The sequence below is a fragment of the Sylvia atricapilla genome, chromosome 6 (assembly GCF_009819655.1).
Source record: "Sylvia atricapilla isolate bSylAtr1 chromosome 6, bSylAtr1.pri, whole genome shotgun sequence".
Taxonomy (NCBI): domain Eukaryota; kingdom Metazoa; phylum Chordata; class Aves; order Passeriformes; family Sylviidae; genus Sylvia; species Sylvia atricapilla.
Window position 1 is genome coordinate 23,005,935 of NC_089145.1, and position 18,508 is coordinate 23,024,442.

General features: G+C 34.2%; 1 protein-coding gene across 3 annotated transcripts in view; it reads right to left on the reverse strand.

Moving 5' to 3' along the window:
• FUT8 (fucosyltransferase 8) overlaps positions 1 to 18,508 on the reverse strand; it is a 75,254-nt gene that overhangs the window by 32,738 nt on the left and 24,008 nt on the right. The window contains exons 3-6 of one of the 3 annotated variants that reach the window (XM_066321070.1): positions 14,921 to 15,052; positions 13,163 to 13,579; positions 4,808 to 4,923; positions 4,484 to 4,652 (exon numbers count right to left, since the gene is read on the reverse strand). In XM_066321070.1, coding sequence (XP_066177167.1) covers positions 4,484 to 4,652; positions 4,808 to 4,923; positions 13,163 to 13,365 — 488 coding nt within the window. In that variant the 5' untranslated portion in view covers positions 13,366 to 13,579; positions 14,921 to 15,052. The remainder of the gene's footprint in view (positions 1 to 4,483; positions 4,653 to 4,807; positions 4,924 to 13,162; positions 13,580 to 14,920; positions 15,053 to 18,508) is intronic. The other 2 variants (XM_066321071.1, XM_066321069.1) reach the window with 2 other exon arrangements.

Below are 18,508 nucleotides of genomic sequence, written 5' to 3' on the forward strand. Positions count from 1 at the left end.
GGACTAGTTCTAATACAATGTATTATATACAGATAACTGAAGAGATAAAGGGTCTGCTCCTCTTAAGACCATTTTCCCTGTTAATACAAAACACATAGGATAATAGGCATACTGGAAAAGGAAACCAATGCACTTTCTTGGGAGTTAAAATATATTTTTCCTCCCAATCAGGATGTAACCATGTTGGGTGTTTAAAGAAAAAATACAAAGTTAAGGTTTAAACATTAAAAAATTAAAAAGAAATCCTCTATCATTAGGAAAGCTGCTGTGCAACCCCATAGTCACATTTTAAACCAATTTCAAATGCACTTTCGTTAGCCTAAAAAAAGTTTTCTGTACCTGTGATGTAAGTAATCAGTGCATTTCCCCTATAATTTATAGAAATATATTTCCATTATATATCAAAAAATAACTGAAAATACAAAGTTTACCAACTAAAATATATCTATATCTATAGATAAGAACTGACAGAATCTATCTATCTATCTAAGTAATTTTTCCTATTTCTACAGAAAAATAGTGTTGCCCAAATTTAATTTTTTATATTATTTGCCATGGTGATCATGACAAAGAAAAGGCAGTAGCTTAGTTTTAATAATCAGTCCTACAGATGAAATATAATAACTTGGCTAATTTTTGAGGTAAGAGAGATGGTGAGAGTGTCCTTACACAGCCTCAATGACTCACTGCATTAGGTGAAGGCAGCTTTGCTTAGTAGAAACCATAAAAAGTATCAAATGATTTGCACAGGAAATGTTATGAATTCATGAAAGAGTATAAGACAGTATCCATAATCTTCTTTAAAAAAAATTTATAGAACCCTGAAGTAAACCAGGAAGTGAAAAATTCACAGGTGCTATGACACAGAAATTATTATAAGGTAGTGCTATTTTAAGACACAGTCACAGAGACCTTCCTTCTTTCATTGTTACTGCCCAGAAATGTGCATTTTCTGGCTACATCTGCTCAAGTTTTTTGAGTGCGATAACTTATTAATACAAATTTAGAAGAGACACAAATACCAAAGACCAGAGTCATGCTCCATGCAGAGTTAAAAGCACCGGGAGTGGTGACCCATGAGCCCACAATAGCTCAGTGCAGATAAGGATGAGCCTGCACAGGGTTATCAGAGGCTACTTCAGGTGGTAAAATGGCAGGAAACTTCACTTACTAACCAACAACATTAACTTGTTGCTGTTGTTGCTTCATATCATAAAATAAACCGTGGAGCTACACTTAAAAGCATTTTGCTTCTAGAAAGTAGAATGGAAGAAAAAATCTGTGTTTCATCTATATTTGACTGCCAAAATAAAAAAGGAAGAGTGGGCGTTTTTAAAATCAGTCTAGACATTTATTCCAGTCACATGGAGAAATTTAAACCTCCTAAAAATTTTACATCAACAAATAAAAACTCAAAGGAAAATATGTAATTGAAAGGAAATAATGTGAAAATTGTCCAAACATTATGCATCAAATGTTGGTCAGTTACCACAAAATCCCTAATGACAGCTACTCCCCGGGAGAAAGAATGAAACTAACTCAGTTACAGCCACCTTGCAAACAACTTTTGTCAACACAGGACACAACCATGACAACTAGAGGATAAATGGTTGGGGTTTTTTTAATAACTCAGTATCAAATAGTCTTTCCAATGTTTAGATGAATTTACTCTCAACAGCTCTCTTCCCTATAGCAACTACAAGAATACAATTATGTAATTCTCAAGGAAACTCTTGTGTTGGGCAACACTGTTAATCAAATAGAATCAGTACTGAAATACTGGACAAAAACATATGCAAGAGCAGCACTCTCCCAGAGAAAATCCACATAGCCAACAGTGATTAAGGCATCCAACAAGAAGCACTATCATGTGAGTAGTATACAATTTGTTTATCACCAAAATTAACAAAGAACTCTAATACTGCTTGTCCAGAACCAAAGAAACTAAAATTTCTCATCTCTTAGAAAGCAATTCTTAATCTATGACAGAGTAGGCTTTCCTCAAACAAAACAAAGTAAATATCAGCCTCTTTCCTTACAGAGCTATCTCATTACTTGATACCTACCTCTTTGTTTTCCCACATAAGGACAGCATGAAAAACTCCTTTAAGTGCTTGTAATTAATACTAATCTTTCTAACCCAAACATTAGATTATAATATATACTAAAACTTCTGAGATATCTTTCTGTATATTTATGTGAGTGTATATATATAAAAGTAATAAAAGCTGCACTTGCAGTGTTCCATTTATCTAAAACATAACCTCTTTAGACACAACTGTAAACAAAAGAGCACTTGGCAACAGGCTTAACCCCTTTAAAAAAATTTAAAAAGCGCACGTGTACTTAAAAAAACCAAACCAAATCAACAAACAGGCAATAAGTAAAAAACAAACCAACAAAAAATCTAAACAAACAAAACCCGAACAAACAAAAACAAAAAAAGGAAAATTTTTTTTAAATAAAGAAAATAATAATAATTTAAAAACCCCAAAACACTGTGATTCTCAGCACAAAGAGCAAATCAGATGTTCTCATTCCAAACTTATGGTACATTCCTTTCCGAGAAGAGACCAGATGGACAGTGTGGAGGGAAGATGAGACTGCTCCTTCCCTGGGGAGCTACTGTGCATTGTAAGGGAAAAGAACACCCCAGAGACAGCACTGCATCACATGCCAAAGGATGTGCACACAAAAAACTACGAATTTTCCTGCAATTCATACTACAAGACTGAAAGATTAAAGAGAAAGAAAGAAGGTGACAGCTTGACCTTAAAGATGCAGGAGAAAACTGCCTCAGGACTAGAGGCAACCAAGAAGTGCATTCTGCAACACAAGATAATTCTACTGCTTGAAGGCAACATTGCAAATGCCCCAGGAACACAGGCTGAATATTGTAGAAACATTTTTGTATCTATTTTTTTCTAATGCAGTTCCTTTGAATTCCTATACTGTAAACAGATTGTCTAGATTCAGTTTAATAAAAACTAGTTTATGGCTGTTTGATTTTAACTTAAATTACTTTAGTCTTCTTTGAGGACCTCACCAGACAGGAAAGTCTACACAGACCTATTACTAAGACTAAACAGACTTCAGATTATTCTATATTTAATAACCACCATGACAACTGAAAGAATACTTGTACTCAACAAAACAAAAATTCTCAGAGGAAAACAAAAAAGAGCAGTTGTGATTGCATGCATCATATACAAACTTCTTTCGGTACCACAGTTAGATTTATCTCATAACTTCAAGAGGTCTACAGGGCAGTCTTATAATTCAATGTTTATGCACCTCTCGAGTGGATTTCACCTCATCCTGAAGTGTAGAGAGATGTGAACATAAGGGCGACAGAAATGCAGAAACTTGCAAATTAAGACCAAATGAATTAATAATCATTGGTGTAGAATGGAAAGCACTAAGGAAAAGGACTCATTCTGGGAGATGGCAACATAAAAACCTTCTGGCATCAAACACACACAACATTATTCAAGGTTTCATGTGGCCTGCCTCATCCTGGTTTTATAAACAGAGCAATAACGTGCACACAAGTGATTTTGTTACCATGACCTATGTCAGAAAGTCTAGTATTAGACTAAGTGGTCCTGTTTTTAGCAGAGATAGTTTAAAAGGTACTTAAGAATCCGTGACCTAAAGTTCAAGAAGCCCTGGCAGAAAAAACTTCAATGGAGAACAAGTATTTCTAAGAGGAGGCAACTATTGAAACAAACCATCCAGAGAAGTGGCAGCTTCTCTGTCAGTTCACTGCTCAAGCAAAGATCTCAAGTCTTCTGGGAAATTCTGCTTCAGTCAAGCACCTACCTTTATTTCTGTCAAATATATAAGACTGCACTTGGCAGAGCACTAATTGGATGAAATTTAATCATGTCTTTTATATAAATAATAACTTTCAATAATTGAAGAGTCCCTACTCACTTTCAACTCAATCTGTGACAAAATGGATTTTGGAATTGTGGAATATTAAATTATAAAATTTAATGGACTATACTATTTGCCTATATTTATAATCAAATTCATATTGTCTTTATGTTTTAAATAGTGTTTGCATTATTTCTAAGGAATTGAAAATTCTTATGATTTTTTTCCCTTTATTATATCATTATTTTCAAAGGCTCTTGCTTAATTCCTGATGTTCACACATGGAGATCACAGCATTTTTCAGGGCATTGATTTAAGGTAGTATATTTAGTTGATTCAATTATTTTTGTATAACTGTTTACTGATGAGACACAAACTGTCATTGCAGTCCTATTAAGACAGACGTCACTGAATTTTTAACAGTTCCTGGATTAATTTTGCTCAGCACAAACAAAACTCACACAAAATATTATAATATAATACAAAAGGTATTCCAACAATAAGGAGGCCTGATGATTGGTGCAATGAAAAATAAAATTGCCACACATCTCTGAACAACATAATGACAGTTAAATTGAAGGTCAGAACAAACTAATGCAAGTACCTTTCCTGATGACCCAAATCAGACAGAAATTCATCAATGCGTGTTTGCAGTTCATTTCCTTCTAGATTTTTCAACTTCTTCAGTTCACTCTGGAGGAAAAACCAAAGTTCCTTAGCCCCATTTTCAATCCTCCTTCTTAGTATTTCATGGTCTTTTCCAAGGCCTTCTACTTTAAAAAAGAAAAAAAAAAGGCATAGAAGCATCAGTACTTGTAGCTGAATTCCTTGTAAAGAAGACAACATATCTGTGATATATCAAATGAAATACTGAAATACCAAAACACCAAAACTTGTTTTAGAAGTAAAAGAAAACTCATCTACCAACCTTCTCCTGTCCGCTTCTTATAGTTTTCTATCTGTTCTTTGGCCTTTAGAAGTTGCTCCTCTAAAGCATGTACCCTTCCTGCAGCTGGTCCCTGATCAATGGGACCATCTGGTATCCTAGGATACAGAAAATAAAGAAATTGCATGACTTATAAACACAATTATTTGATAAATTATGTGCATTAACAATTCAGCTCTCCTCTCATTTTTATTTCACACTGTTGTACTGATACACCTTCATCAGATTTCCTTAAAACCAGAAGAAATGAAACATATTAACATAAACAAGATTTTAAAAGCACAGCCCCACAGAAGAAAAACAGTGCACACCACAGCTGCAAGGTACAATTCAGCCTCATCCTAAACTGTGATCTTTACAAGACTTCTATTCACCAATGAGAACAATCCAAGGCTCTGCTTGTGAAAATATTATCTGTGGCAGTTTGATTGTTGACCAGACTGGCACACAAACAAACCATCCTGCTCTTGAACCGTGGCAGTATACCCTTAGAGAACCAGGGCTCCTGCACTTGACCTCAGTTAGGTCTCCTACCCATTCACACAATATTTCAACATATTGTCTGGGCTCAGAACAAGATCCAACCTTCTTAAATGTACCACTATCATGATTTTTTTAATGACAACTCAAGTATTCTAAAGTGTAAATCACCTAAAAAACCACCAGCAACTGTAATATCCATCTGTTAAATTTCTGACATATGAGCACAGGAGATGTATGGATATACATGAGCCATAAATCAACCTCATTATTGAGATTTGTTCATCATCTCAACTTGAACCCACATATTAACAAAGCAAAATTAAAGTTTAAAAATTAGATGCTAACTTCTTTTTGCCTCAGAAATTTAATGCAGGAAAAAAAAAAACCCTTTTCATTTCAAGAAGAAACAATCTTCTGGTTAAAAATTATTCCACCTTCTATAATCTTTTTTTACGAGCTGACCCTAGAAAGAAAAAGAGCAAGCAGACATGCAATGAGAAATCTTTAGAACTGCAAAGAATACAGAATTCTTGCAGAACATGAAGATGATTCTTCCTTCATAAAGGAATATGAACATAAAAAGAAACAGATATTCTCTCCATGCACAAACACACAGTTCAACAGCACCATTCACAGAAAGAGTCCTTGACAGACAAAAGATGCCTCTAGCATAGAGAAAACAGTGGTTTGAGGGAGCACCTTCCCTGTAAAAAAGAAATGACAGCATTTTAAATATCCTACTGATATGCTATTAATTTTAATGCCTCTCAGGTATGGGTAACTAAATGCCAATAAAATTGCAGGAACTGATGAAACGTTAGTTTTCCCTGGAACAGCTGAAGAGAACAAATACATAATGTGAGCATCAGAAATGTACATCACATGATGCATAGCATTTAAGCACCTTTTTTCAGAAGGCGGTAGGAGAGGTGGAAAAAGAAGCAGCAATGTACCCTGACAGAAATTCAGAAAAAAATTCTGCAGTCTTAAAGCTTCCTATTGAAAGCTATCTTATCCCTATCTTAATAGGGATAATAGATTACTGAAAAAAATATTTGTGCTCCAAAAGTACTATGGTAAACAAAAAGGAATTATCATTAACTGCTCATACACCTGCTTCTTCATGCACTGATAGAACAAGCATGTCAGAACTGTGTAAAATATCCTAATCTTAAACATGTGCACTCCCTAAATATACTCTGTTTCAACAATCCATTTGTGAATTTGCTTGTACAACTAATGTACGGTGTTACATTCTACTGAGATACAGTATTGTATTGCTATATAAAAGACAATACAAAAAAGCCTTTAAAAAGTACATTGAAAGACAATAACGTTCTTATACTAATTTAAAACCACCAGATGGAATTGTGGTTTTGATCTGCTGACTTGGTAACACAATTTGAGTTGTGAAGGAACAACTAACCACAAAATTACTGGAAAAAATGGAACAGTTTATCTTGTACAAGTCACATACCCTAAAGGTAGAATCTGTGAAGAACAATAGGGTGAAAGGATAGAAAATCATTACCATAAGAAGTCTTGAGACAGTGCACACATCCTTCTAGCATAAGGAAAGTCTGTAAAGTAGCAATTAGAGAATCCTAATGGAAGGATGGTTGTGGATGATATGAAAGAAGCACAGTAATGTTGATCATTTGATATAATTAAGATCTTAAAAAGAAAAGTACCATTATGCCATTTAACATTCATCTTGCTTCGGCACACTGCAATGAACTTTTTTATTATACTTGGGCTGTTAGATAAAAGAGCTGGGATGTGGGGACATTCTCTAAGCTAGTTGCCTGGACGTCCAAAAATCACATCTTTTTAAGATGAAACTAAGATAACTTATTCTTTTTTCAGTTGTGTCTACATCTGTTACCTCATCAGACTTGGAATTGCTGTCTTTCTCACCTTCATCCAATCTCAAAATTAAGGAAAAGATTCTTCTCTGCAACCAGCACAGCTTGGCTGTTATTACCCCCTATAAGTACTTCAACTGAGCTGGAGTTAAGACAACATTTGAGGGAGAAGTGTTTGAATTAAAATCCTTGCCTATGGCATCCTGTATGCAGGTAATTCCTAGTGCAGAATATCCTAGTAATTATGCATACTTATGAGTAAGAATTCCTATTGAAAAACAGGAATTCTTACTAAAGTCTTGACAACTATTTTACTCCTTAAAATATGAGAGATGAGTTTAAAGTAAGTTCATCTAAATTAAGATGATTCTAAGCAGTAATAGACACCACACCAGTAAGCATCTAGTACAGAGTATTCTTCAGCTATTACTACAGTAAAACTGTAAATTAAGTTATGAACACAAAATAAACACCATTATAATCCACTTAAATGGTCAGTCAAGCTAATAAACAGAGTAGTGGGTTTATTTAAATTCTCAATAGTTACAAGGTGTGATGTTTGCATGCTGCTTCCTGCCATCTGATAGCAAATATAAATTATTTTTCCACAATCGACTCATCAAATAAAGATATTACTGTGTAACTTTAAACATCAGAAAGATTATGTTGTAGAGATAACCTGTTTCTGCTTTGTCCCTTGTTAGTAAACCAGATAAAAAAAATAATTCTGTGTACATAATCCACATGACTGAGGCCACAATTTCATCACCTTCAGGAGACAGAGGGGCAATGACAAAGCAATGATCTCTAGTCTGGATCTCTGAAGGCAAAAAGAACCCCTTAAAAATTAATCATAGTGACATTCAATTTAGCTAGAAGAACTGCCATACTGTGTAAAATAATTGTAAAAATAGTTTTTTAAAAACCCATAAATTATAAAAATCATTCTAACCTTTTCCTATTTCCAAGGTATCTAAAAGGTTACACTAATTTATCAGCTAAAGGAAAAATGTAAGATTTCACAAGTTCACACTCAAATACTTTCTCATTTTTTCATTTATATCCAAGTTCTTTGTATGGAGCTAGAAGGTTTATAACTAACTAAGGCCACATTATGATTGTCTTTTCTTCTTTCACTTTTTTCTCTTTTCCAAGAAGTGAATCATGTTCAACTATTAATGACCACTAGCACACACAAACAAAAAGAATACAGGCTGTCACTTTATCCTTCTTAGATAAAACCTCCTCAGTAAATAAAACAGAAATAAAATAGTCAATGTTATCTGCAAATAAAGAGCAAGCATCCCTTATCAGTTTAGATCAGCACAGCCCTGATCAGCACTGATTTATATCCAGTGCATGTCTTCCTTCCCTTAACTCAGAATTGCACAAAAACCAGTAAAAGGAGCAGAGGTGCCCACGATTTAGTTCAATTATCTTCATTCTTCCCACACTGGCCTATGCAATACCCTGAGCTTCAAACCTGAGATATTTTAAATACATGTAGTAGAAAAGTGTACTTTAGTATTCAAATTTTTATCAACCCAGAGCTAGTCTATCCAAGTCCCTTTTAACGCTTTCTACAGGTTTAATAGACCCAAAACTGCCTAGAGTAATTGATAGAACTACTAATAGAGTTGCTTATGATTAATTGATCTTGAGTTTGGATTCTCCACCATCCTCAGCACCAGCTATATTAAAGTACTCTAGTGCTTTTTCAAAACTAAAATCTGGTTTCTTCTTTCTGAAGCTACACTCAGAAGTCTGTGTAGAGATAGTGGTGTTTGGTTTTATGTGTTTGATGACATTTTGCTCTTTTCCACGTCTGTTCTGCTCTATAACACACACTCCTAATTCAGAGTAAGAAACAGGTTATCATATTTATTAAAAGAATTGCAGGTTCTACAAAATGCAATATTTAAAAGACTCTAGGAAGCAAATATAGTCCAAATGTGATGTATTCATAACATGAACACAGTATGAATCTATTTAACAAGATTCTCTATTTCCCTGCGGAGAACTCTGAAATTACAGGTTCCTAAACTGCCAGGTTTATCTTCCATCAAAATACGCTAAAGTACAAAAATTTGACTACCACCCAGCAATATACAAAGAAGCACATGAATACTATAAAGCATTCATGTATAGCAAAAAAAAAAAAAAAAAAAGCATGCCTAGAACAAGGATGAAGGCATACATAGCTTCACAGTTTCCATCCAAGAAAATGAGACATTAAGAAATTTGTAATTCTAAGCTCTCCTATTCCTAAAAGCCTTGTATCATCTCCATGCAATGGGAACAGTCATTAGCAGTCATATCATAATCCTAATAGTAAGTAAAACTTTTAGGTAAATCTACCTGTTTTAGGAAACAACATTATGTAATACTTTGATTTGATAATTATTCCCTCACAAACACTTAAATAACTACAAAAACTGTAGTAAGATCTCCAGTTTTGCTGTCACACCTACTACACCTGTAATAAGTGTCCTTGAAAGGGCTCTTCCAGGTCTACTGGATATAGAATAGTAAAACAACAACCTATAAAAAAACTCAGATTTATTACTATTTTGCACTAATGAAATCTAGAATGCTTCTAAAATCAATCCAGATAAGCTCACACAATATTGTTTATAATCATATACAGACTATGGTAAATCTCCAAACTCACTGTATTCATGCACATAATTTTTAAAACTCAAACAATACAAAGCACTTCAAATTCTATTTATCTTCTGCATCATTAATATACATCTGTGCCTCATTCTAGCCCACAAGGAAGGTTTTTACAGAGCATCATATTGGCAAAATAAAAACTACAGTAACTTGTCACCTAAGGCTTTTTAAATACACCATAAAAACTATGTGGCACCTGATGTAATTTTAAGCAATCAGAAGTGCACCACAAAAGTGTACTCAGTTCCTAAAGAATATTTTTTTTTTCCAGGTCATTTTCAAAAATATGTGACTGTTCCAACTTGCACTCTTGCAAAGGTACATCTTAGGAAAATAAGTATCAAAAATATGCTCACCAAAAATCCTTGCAAAAATATGAATTACTCTTAACCAATATGGATAATAAATTAAAAATATTTTTAAAATCATAAATTCATAACAACATACTTTTTGAAATCGAACATACAAATGTTTGCAGTGAGTGGGAAATAAACCAGAATAACCCAAACAAATACCTATCCCTGTCCTAAAACCCTAATCCAACTTCTTACACATCTTGTGTGAAAAGAAGGAAGCAGAAGAGAATTAGAAATTCATCTATTATTTAAGTATCACAGAGCAAAAAAGCATTAAGCAAGATTTTATAAAGCCTTTTCACAGATATTATCTTTGTCAAGTTTTGAATGGTTGGTTTTGCATACACATAATGTATGTCTCACAGAGCACACTTTTGGTTTTCCTTTTTTGTTGTTGTTGTTGTCTTTGGGGATGAGAAGCTGCTACATAAATTGGCAGCAAAGGATTCTAATCTCAGGGTGGCAAGATCACTTCTTGTCATTGTATGTTGGCATTCATAGAGAGATGGATAGAAACAAGCACAGTCCAGCTCCTGTTTTCAACCATCCCAGAAGACTGATGCTCTTATCAGGTGATAAGGAAGTCACAGGAAGCCATTTTCATGGGAAAGTCCAGGCAATTGAAATGTATTCAAATGCATTTTATCATTTTAACTATTAAAGACAAATTACCAATTTTCTCTAACTTCAAAATGGTACATAAAATCAACTTACACTTTTTTTAAGCTACTAATTCTTGTAACCATACCTGCCTTCTGCCCCTTCCTGCCTGCCCTACTAGCTTATATAGCACTGATATTCATTATGATAATTTTCCAACATTCACAAAACTTCTTTGCTCACTAAGGTAAATTCTGTTAACTTGGAGATTTTTACCATGCAAAAGTTTTATCTAATAGTGCCAAAATACTTTAACTAGTAAAGTTAACTAAAATAGTCAGATGTTTGCTTATTGTTCCAGTTTTACAGGTAGGCGCTCTCATCTTGTATAAACTAATCCACAAGTAACTTTAAGTTCTTTTTTGGAATATTCCTAATTTCAGGCATTATCTTAGCCCTGTTGCATACCATAAGATATGCTATGTTTAAACCACAAAACATGCTGTTTTGTTCTCTAGATACAAAATCTTAGTGGAAAAGGGCAGCAAAACCGAGTTTTTACCTCATGCCCTTTATGAGCTGTACTGATGTGGAGAGCGTTGTCTTATCCACTCCGATTCAACTGCCACTATCAGTAATTAGAGTTTTCAATACAAAACAAAAAATTCTAGCAATTAAATCATATTCAAATAATTGTTCCAGTCTTTCTGCCTTTGATCAGTAAAGCCTAAAATAAATTGTCTTTACTTGAAGATGTAAACTGGAGCAAGAGTAATCTTTTCCATCTAATTGGATTTCTAAAGTTAAGAGGTGTTTTGTTTCTATAATGTATGGTTACAGCAGCAGTGATCTCTTCCAGGACACAGATACTCAATTCATGAACTTCTGGTTAATGCCTCATTTAAAACAGACACACCACTACAAAACTACAAATGGGACAATTTTAAAGCTAATAGATATTTTCAACACAGCTTATTCTATCTGACAAACAAAGAAATGAGATACCGAAATTCTGTACCACATTATGATTTGATACTTTCATAACAGAGGCTGACCAGGATATTTCTAAAACCTACTTGTGATGTTTCTAGGTAAACAGAACCATGGATTGGGCACAGTAAAAATAATGAAAAAGCCCTATATAGTCATGCATCATTTCCCTCGAAGTCCAGTACTTCACCAATCTCAGATTACTTCCAGCAAAAAACAATGCTTGATGATCTTCCAGTCTCACGCTGGCCCACTCCTGGAGAGCCTACTGACTCCCGAACCTGGACATGTGTGGCTGTTCAACTGGTATTTAAAGTCATTTTGGCCTTCTCATACTAGAATTTCAGATTCTCCTGTGGTTATGATATACAAACTCTGAGAAATATTGTTAAAAAACATATTTACAAAAAAGCTGAACGGAGTCCAGTCAAGACAGTTTTTAATCTAATTCCAGCATCCTGACACCATCAATGGAATCACAGAGAAGGAATGCTGAAATACTGTAGCATGTTTAGAGTACATATAAACTGCTAGGTTTATTTTTATAAATCATGGGAAATTATCAACAGTATATGCTATTATTTAAAACTTGCCCACCAAAAATTTAATATTTATCAGAATAAAGATAAGGTTAATGAAATATAGAAAGGTATTCAGAAAAATCATCACTGCCTAAAATACAGTTTAGCCTCTACTTATCATTTCTGTCTCGACTGCCTCCGTGAGAGGCAAACAGTACCCTGCCACCAGTAAAATCATTTACTCTCTTCTAGTCACTTGTGTAATTTGAATGGGTTATATTTCAATGACTGTGTAACTGTAAAAAAGGAGATGATCCTACTGTTTTACAAGTATTTCTACAAGTTTAGCAGCAAGGCAAGGAAGAAAATTTAGATTTAAAAGAATTTGTATAATGCAGCAATCTATTGCAGATCATCTTCAGCAAGTCAGCATTTATCTTCAACAAGCTTACAAATATTTTCAGCAATTTTAAAACGAGCTCCTCCAATTACTGCATGCAGAAGTATAAAGAACTAGATGTTCTAATTTGTATGAATGTCATAATAAGTGCACTTGTTTGAAGTTGGCAATGAGGGGTGAATCACCTACAGAACTCTGTTATTGTGACAGTAACACTTCCACACCATTAAATGGTTCTTAAGTAATAATTACATTAGACCAGAACCAAACGTATATTATTTAAAGGTTTTGCAATATATTTTCAGCTACTTATAGCACTTATACATATACTTTTAAATGTGAAATATAATTTTGCAAAAACTCCCACAAGAAACCCTTAAAATTTAATTCTGCTATCTCGTATTTCAAACATTTTCTGAACAGTTTTAGTTACTTTGAGATCCTACCTGAGAGATTCTGCCATGCGCCTTAAGTCTTCATTTTGCTGCTTTAACCGTTCAAGTTTAGCAAGGATCTTGGATAATTCCCGACTGGAGTGATCCGGGTGCTCGCTGTCTCGTACCAGGTGCCCACCAATATAAAAGAGTAAAGTTCCCCAGGCAAAGAGGATGAGCATAATCCAACGCCAGGAACCAGTCCATGGCCGCATTTTCAGAAGTTCAATTCACTCCAGAGCTGCTTCCACTCACAAAATAGCAAACATTTTCTTAGCCTGTACAAAGGTGGACAATTCCAGCTCCTCTGCTTCAACACATTGTACCAGAGAAAAGTTATTTTCAGTGTTTGTCTTACTGCAATTCCTTAAAGAAGATTCTTATAAGGCTGTATATACAAAAAATATTGCATCATTCTTCATTTATATTCTGTGGGAAAAAATAAAACTGAAATTATAATTCTGATATGTAAAAATATAGTGGACTGCAATTGAGCTAAATGTATTGTCATTAACATTCAAGAATAATAATAGACCATATTACTACTTTCTGTCACAGAGACAAGGAAAAAAGCTTTTAACTTTCCACAGAACATTATTCTGAATTCACCAATGAATGACAAAGAATATGCAATTAACCCTGGCTTTGAAACGACCAGAAGAAATGCTGCTTTTTATAAGAGAAATATTTACCCTTTCATGTGTCACTTCAGACATTAAAATAGTTTAAAAGTCATTGTGTAAACTTGACATTTTCCTTTACTATCAACAAATGGCTTTTATTTAATTACAAATACATCTTTTCACCTTTATTAACTTTATTCTCCATTTTTATCATCACTGCTACTCTAACAAATTAATTATAGCCATTTTAACAGTCTATTCTGCTATCTACAAGTATTCAAAAATCAGGCATGACTTTAGAAACACTTCTCTGCTGTTTCAAACTATAAAACTCAGTTTGACAAGTTATTATTAAAACTATTTAAAAAAAAAAAAAAAAAAACTACTCCAAAGGTAATACCTTCTCTCACAAAAAAATCACCATGCCATTTTAAAAAATGCAAAATCACCTCAACTCATTTTCTACTTGGCAAAATATCATTCAATGAGGGAAAAATTTCCTCATCTATCTATATCAAATTTCAACTGACAGCATGTCCAGAGTCTTCTTTAAGTAGTTTTTCCCTCTCTTCCTCTTTCTCAGCAATTTAACATTTCTACCTTTTTTAGAGGGCACATATATGCCATTCTGACTCAATTTTCAAGGTAACCCACTTTTTGAATTCTGAAATCTCTAAATCCACTGTATTTCCTCTGAGATATCATCCCCATCTACCTTCTCCCAAATTATTCTATTCTGTTAGATCCTTCTTTCATCTTTACTTCTTTTTAATTTCATTTAGTTATTTTATGCAGTTCCAACTCATTTAAACTCTAGAGCAAAATCTTCCTTAATTGCAGTAACTTCCAAACTCCCCCAGTTATGGAAATATGCCTGAAGCAAACACTTCCAGATACAATAACTCCAACCTTGAAAACGCTTAGTGTTTTCAACAGCACTGAAAATGCTGAAAATTTTTGCTAGTTATCTTGAGAAGAGGGTAGTTTGTATATGTTTAAAAGAGGCAAAAAAAAAAAAAAAAAAAAAGCCACTTATGACTAACAAGATGGGACACAATTGTTTAGAGAGTACTTTGCAAATGAAACACTGACCTTTTTTTTTTTCCCCAATCTGTTTTTCATAAAACACGAGCTTACGCGGACTCACAAATCAGGTATCCTCTTTATCACATGCAGCGTTGGTCTGTCTCAAACAACAGTGTTAGTAGATCAGACAATCAAAAATCCACAAAATTGATATAACAAGTCATCAGGAACAGACGGTATTCTTCCAATAGTTCTAAAGAAATTAAAGAATGCAATGGTTTAATTATTAACAGAGGTGAGCAACCTCTTACTTATAACATCTTTGTAGCAAAGGAATGGAAAATTAAAAAAGTAAACTGAATTACTTCTAAGGGCTACAGCAGGGAACCCTGCAATTACAGGCCAAAAAATTAATATATTCTTGTCAGCCAAACTGGCAGAAATAATAAGATGAAATAGATCTGCAGAATAAGGATGAAAGTAATTGAAGTTAAAAAGTACTATTAATTTTAGAAAGACAAAATGTGCCCCATAAATGTATTAAAGTTCTTTTGAAGATGTAAACAAACACATAGGCAAGACAGAACCAGTTCTAATTGTTACATAATTGATTTAGTCAATATGGATTTTCAAATTCAATTCAACAAGGTCCCCAAAATGTTCCAAAAACCCTAAGCTGAATGGAAGAAGACAGATCATCATTTGAGTCCCCACCCCACTAGAAGAGAAGAAACGTACAGTAAGACTAGGCAATCAGTTTAAGTGGAAAGAGTGAGCAAGGGCCTCTCTGCAGCCATGGCAGACTCCACACAGCTTAACATATTTGTAGGTGTTTGGAAAACAAGGTGAAACATGAGGGGGAAAAGTCTAACAGCAGTGAACAGGAGGTCATCTAGATGTTTATGAGGAAAAAATCAAAAAATGGGGAAAAAATCAGTGTGTAATTCATCAGTGTGGAGTTGTGTAGAGATGACCTTTGAGGCCCTTTAGGAATGGGGTTTAGCTGCAATTGGCAATTCTGTGAAATATCAGTTCAGCATTGGCCTAAACACAACAAAGTCCTCACAGGTTTTATCCAATTTTTATCAATCTCTGAAGATGTCACTGTTCTTTTCATAAGTTAGGTCACAGTAGAGTTAAATATAAAATACGGATGCCAAAATAGCTGAATGAATAGGAAGAACATTCTGAAAGAAAACATTAAAAAGCCTGTATCTCAAAGGTGGTGTATCCAATTATAAATGAGTTCCAACAACAGCTATCAACTTTGTACTGTAATGTGGCTTTCACATTAATTCTTTTATTTCCTACTGTTCTGGGAATGCAAAATGTCAACGTATTTGACATTTTGTCAAAGTATTTGACATTCCAGGGATGAGATATCCAGTATCCCTGGATGCCCCATCCCTGGAAGAGTTTGAAGCCAGGCTGGATGGGACTTTGAGCAACCTGATCCAGTGAGTGACAGCCCTGCTTACGGCAGAGGAGTTGGAACTAGATAATCTTTAAGGTTCCTTCCAACCAAACCATTCTGTCATTCATTATTTCGAAGTTCACACAAGATCTTTAGATAAATCAAATTAAAGGAAAAAACATCCCATTTTTAAAACAGTTCAATTCTTATAGCTTGTCTCAGGCTTCTGAAAGATCTCCACATACAGACACACGCCACAGCTATCTGCCTGACAGCAAGTCAAGATGTAATGTCAATATTTATACTTGTTTAATTTTCTACAGCTGTTTATGAGGTTTCATAGAGTAAACTAAGTTCAAGATTGCCAAGACCAAAAGTATGAGCCTTTAGTTAGGAAAAAAACTGCAGCAGCAGCCCACAAATGTAGCAATTCAAACCTGTCATGGATCTCACACTGAATATCTAAATAAGAGTCCGTCAAACCCAAAAGGTGGGGCAGAACAGTACCAATAAATATATTTTATTAAGCAGAAGCCAGAAAAATATCTAAATAGCAGTTGTTAGTGTTATTATAAATTTATGTTATAATTATGTAGTGAAGGTCCTTTATCTAACAATATTATGTTACTTTTATTTTACCAGAGAAAGTCACAATTTTAATTTAGCAGTTAGTTATCCTCTGAGATTTACCATGATTTCTTGTCTTACAGTTGATTAGATTTACCCATACCCTGTCATTTTCCAGGGCATAAGCACATCAAAACATAGTAAACTGGCAATTAGCTAACTTTTTTCCCTTCAATTTTAGAATAATTTTGTTTCCTTTCTAGGGTTTCCATGAATGGCTGAGTTCATTCTTACAATGTCACCCTCTAAGATAATGTTAAAAAAATATCTCTTATTCAAAAGGCTTACCCTGGATATATGGAATGAAAAAGAATGTATTCCTCCATTCTCCCCAGCAGCTCTAGAACCATCTTTCAAACCACTTTTCCTTACAAATTTCATCACTACACATAGTTAAGAGGGTTCTTCAACCTGATCCCACAGGTAAATCATTTCCCATTTTTAAGAGCCCAGCTACCAAGCACTGAAATGCCAGTCACAGGTGCTAGGCATGGGTGCAAGAAGCAGTATAGTACATCAGGATAGTAAATCAAAGCCAGCTTTAATGCCAGTATCAGTGAGGGACTGCAGGTGCCACAGTGAAATTGGTAACCTTCAGTCACTCCTGAATGTATGCTTGTAAAGACACAACTTTTAGCTGCCCTGAAATGAAGCAAATTGATAGGACATGAACAGTGCAAAAACTTCTATATACAAATTACAAAGGTCTCCTGGTACCCTAAGAGAGAAGATGAAGAGAGTACAGACATCTATAAAATTTCCCAACATAATGAGAAATAAACAGTACATTGATGTTGATTAAAATGAATGCTTTTCATTTTTAAATGTAGGAGCTCTCTATCACTCCTTACCAATTGATTTGTTACTTAAGCCACTAAAGACATGAAACCAACATTGAGAAAAAGCTTTGTAGAATAAGAAGGAAGTAACATTAAAAGCAAATGCTAAGTTGAAATTATCACATACAGTGAGCTGCTTTTCAGGTTTAATTTAATCTTGTCGGTCTATTATAAAAAGTCACTACAAAATGTGCAGCATTATCTAATGAAACAAAATAGGTATGGTAAGTAGTGGCTACCATGAATCACTGGAAATACATAATGTTCAATGCATCAGTTGAATGAAAAATAACACTGTGAGAAAGGAACTCAAGTTAAAATTTATTTATTGTAAAAAAATTTATTTATTGCATAGCACAGAAAATGTGGTTAGTGTCACAAGCTTATTTAGACTCCATGAAAAGAAGACAGAATATTTACCTAAAAACAAGGGTCTGCTTCAAGCCTTAATGAGGAAATCAAATTGTGCATACTACACATGCAAGCCACAATTAATTGTAAGAATGTGAAAATGTTTTGTTGCCAAATTAACTGGAAAAATTTGGTTAAAAATAGCATTGCTTCAATGCACTGGAATGCACTGAATGACTGAGTGAAAACAACTAAATGAAACACTAGAGACCTGATTAAAATGATAACTAAAAAAAGAGACTGAAGCATAGCACCAATATGTTAACGAGAAATAATGTGCATCCATGTCAAAGTTATTTTGCTATAGCAAAAATAATTAATCAAACCCCCCCCCAAAAAAAACACCAAAAACAAAAAAAAGCCAAACTACACCCCACTATCTCTCCTTATCTTGCTCCCAATAAAGCCTACATTTTAA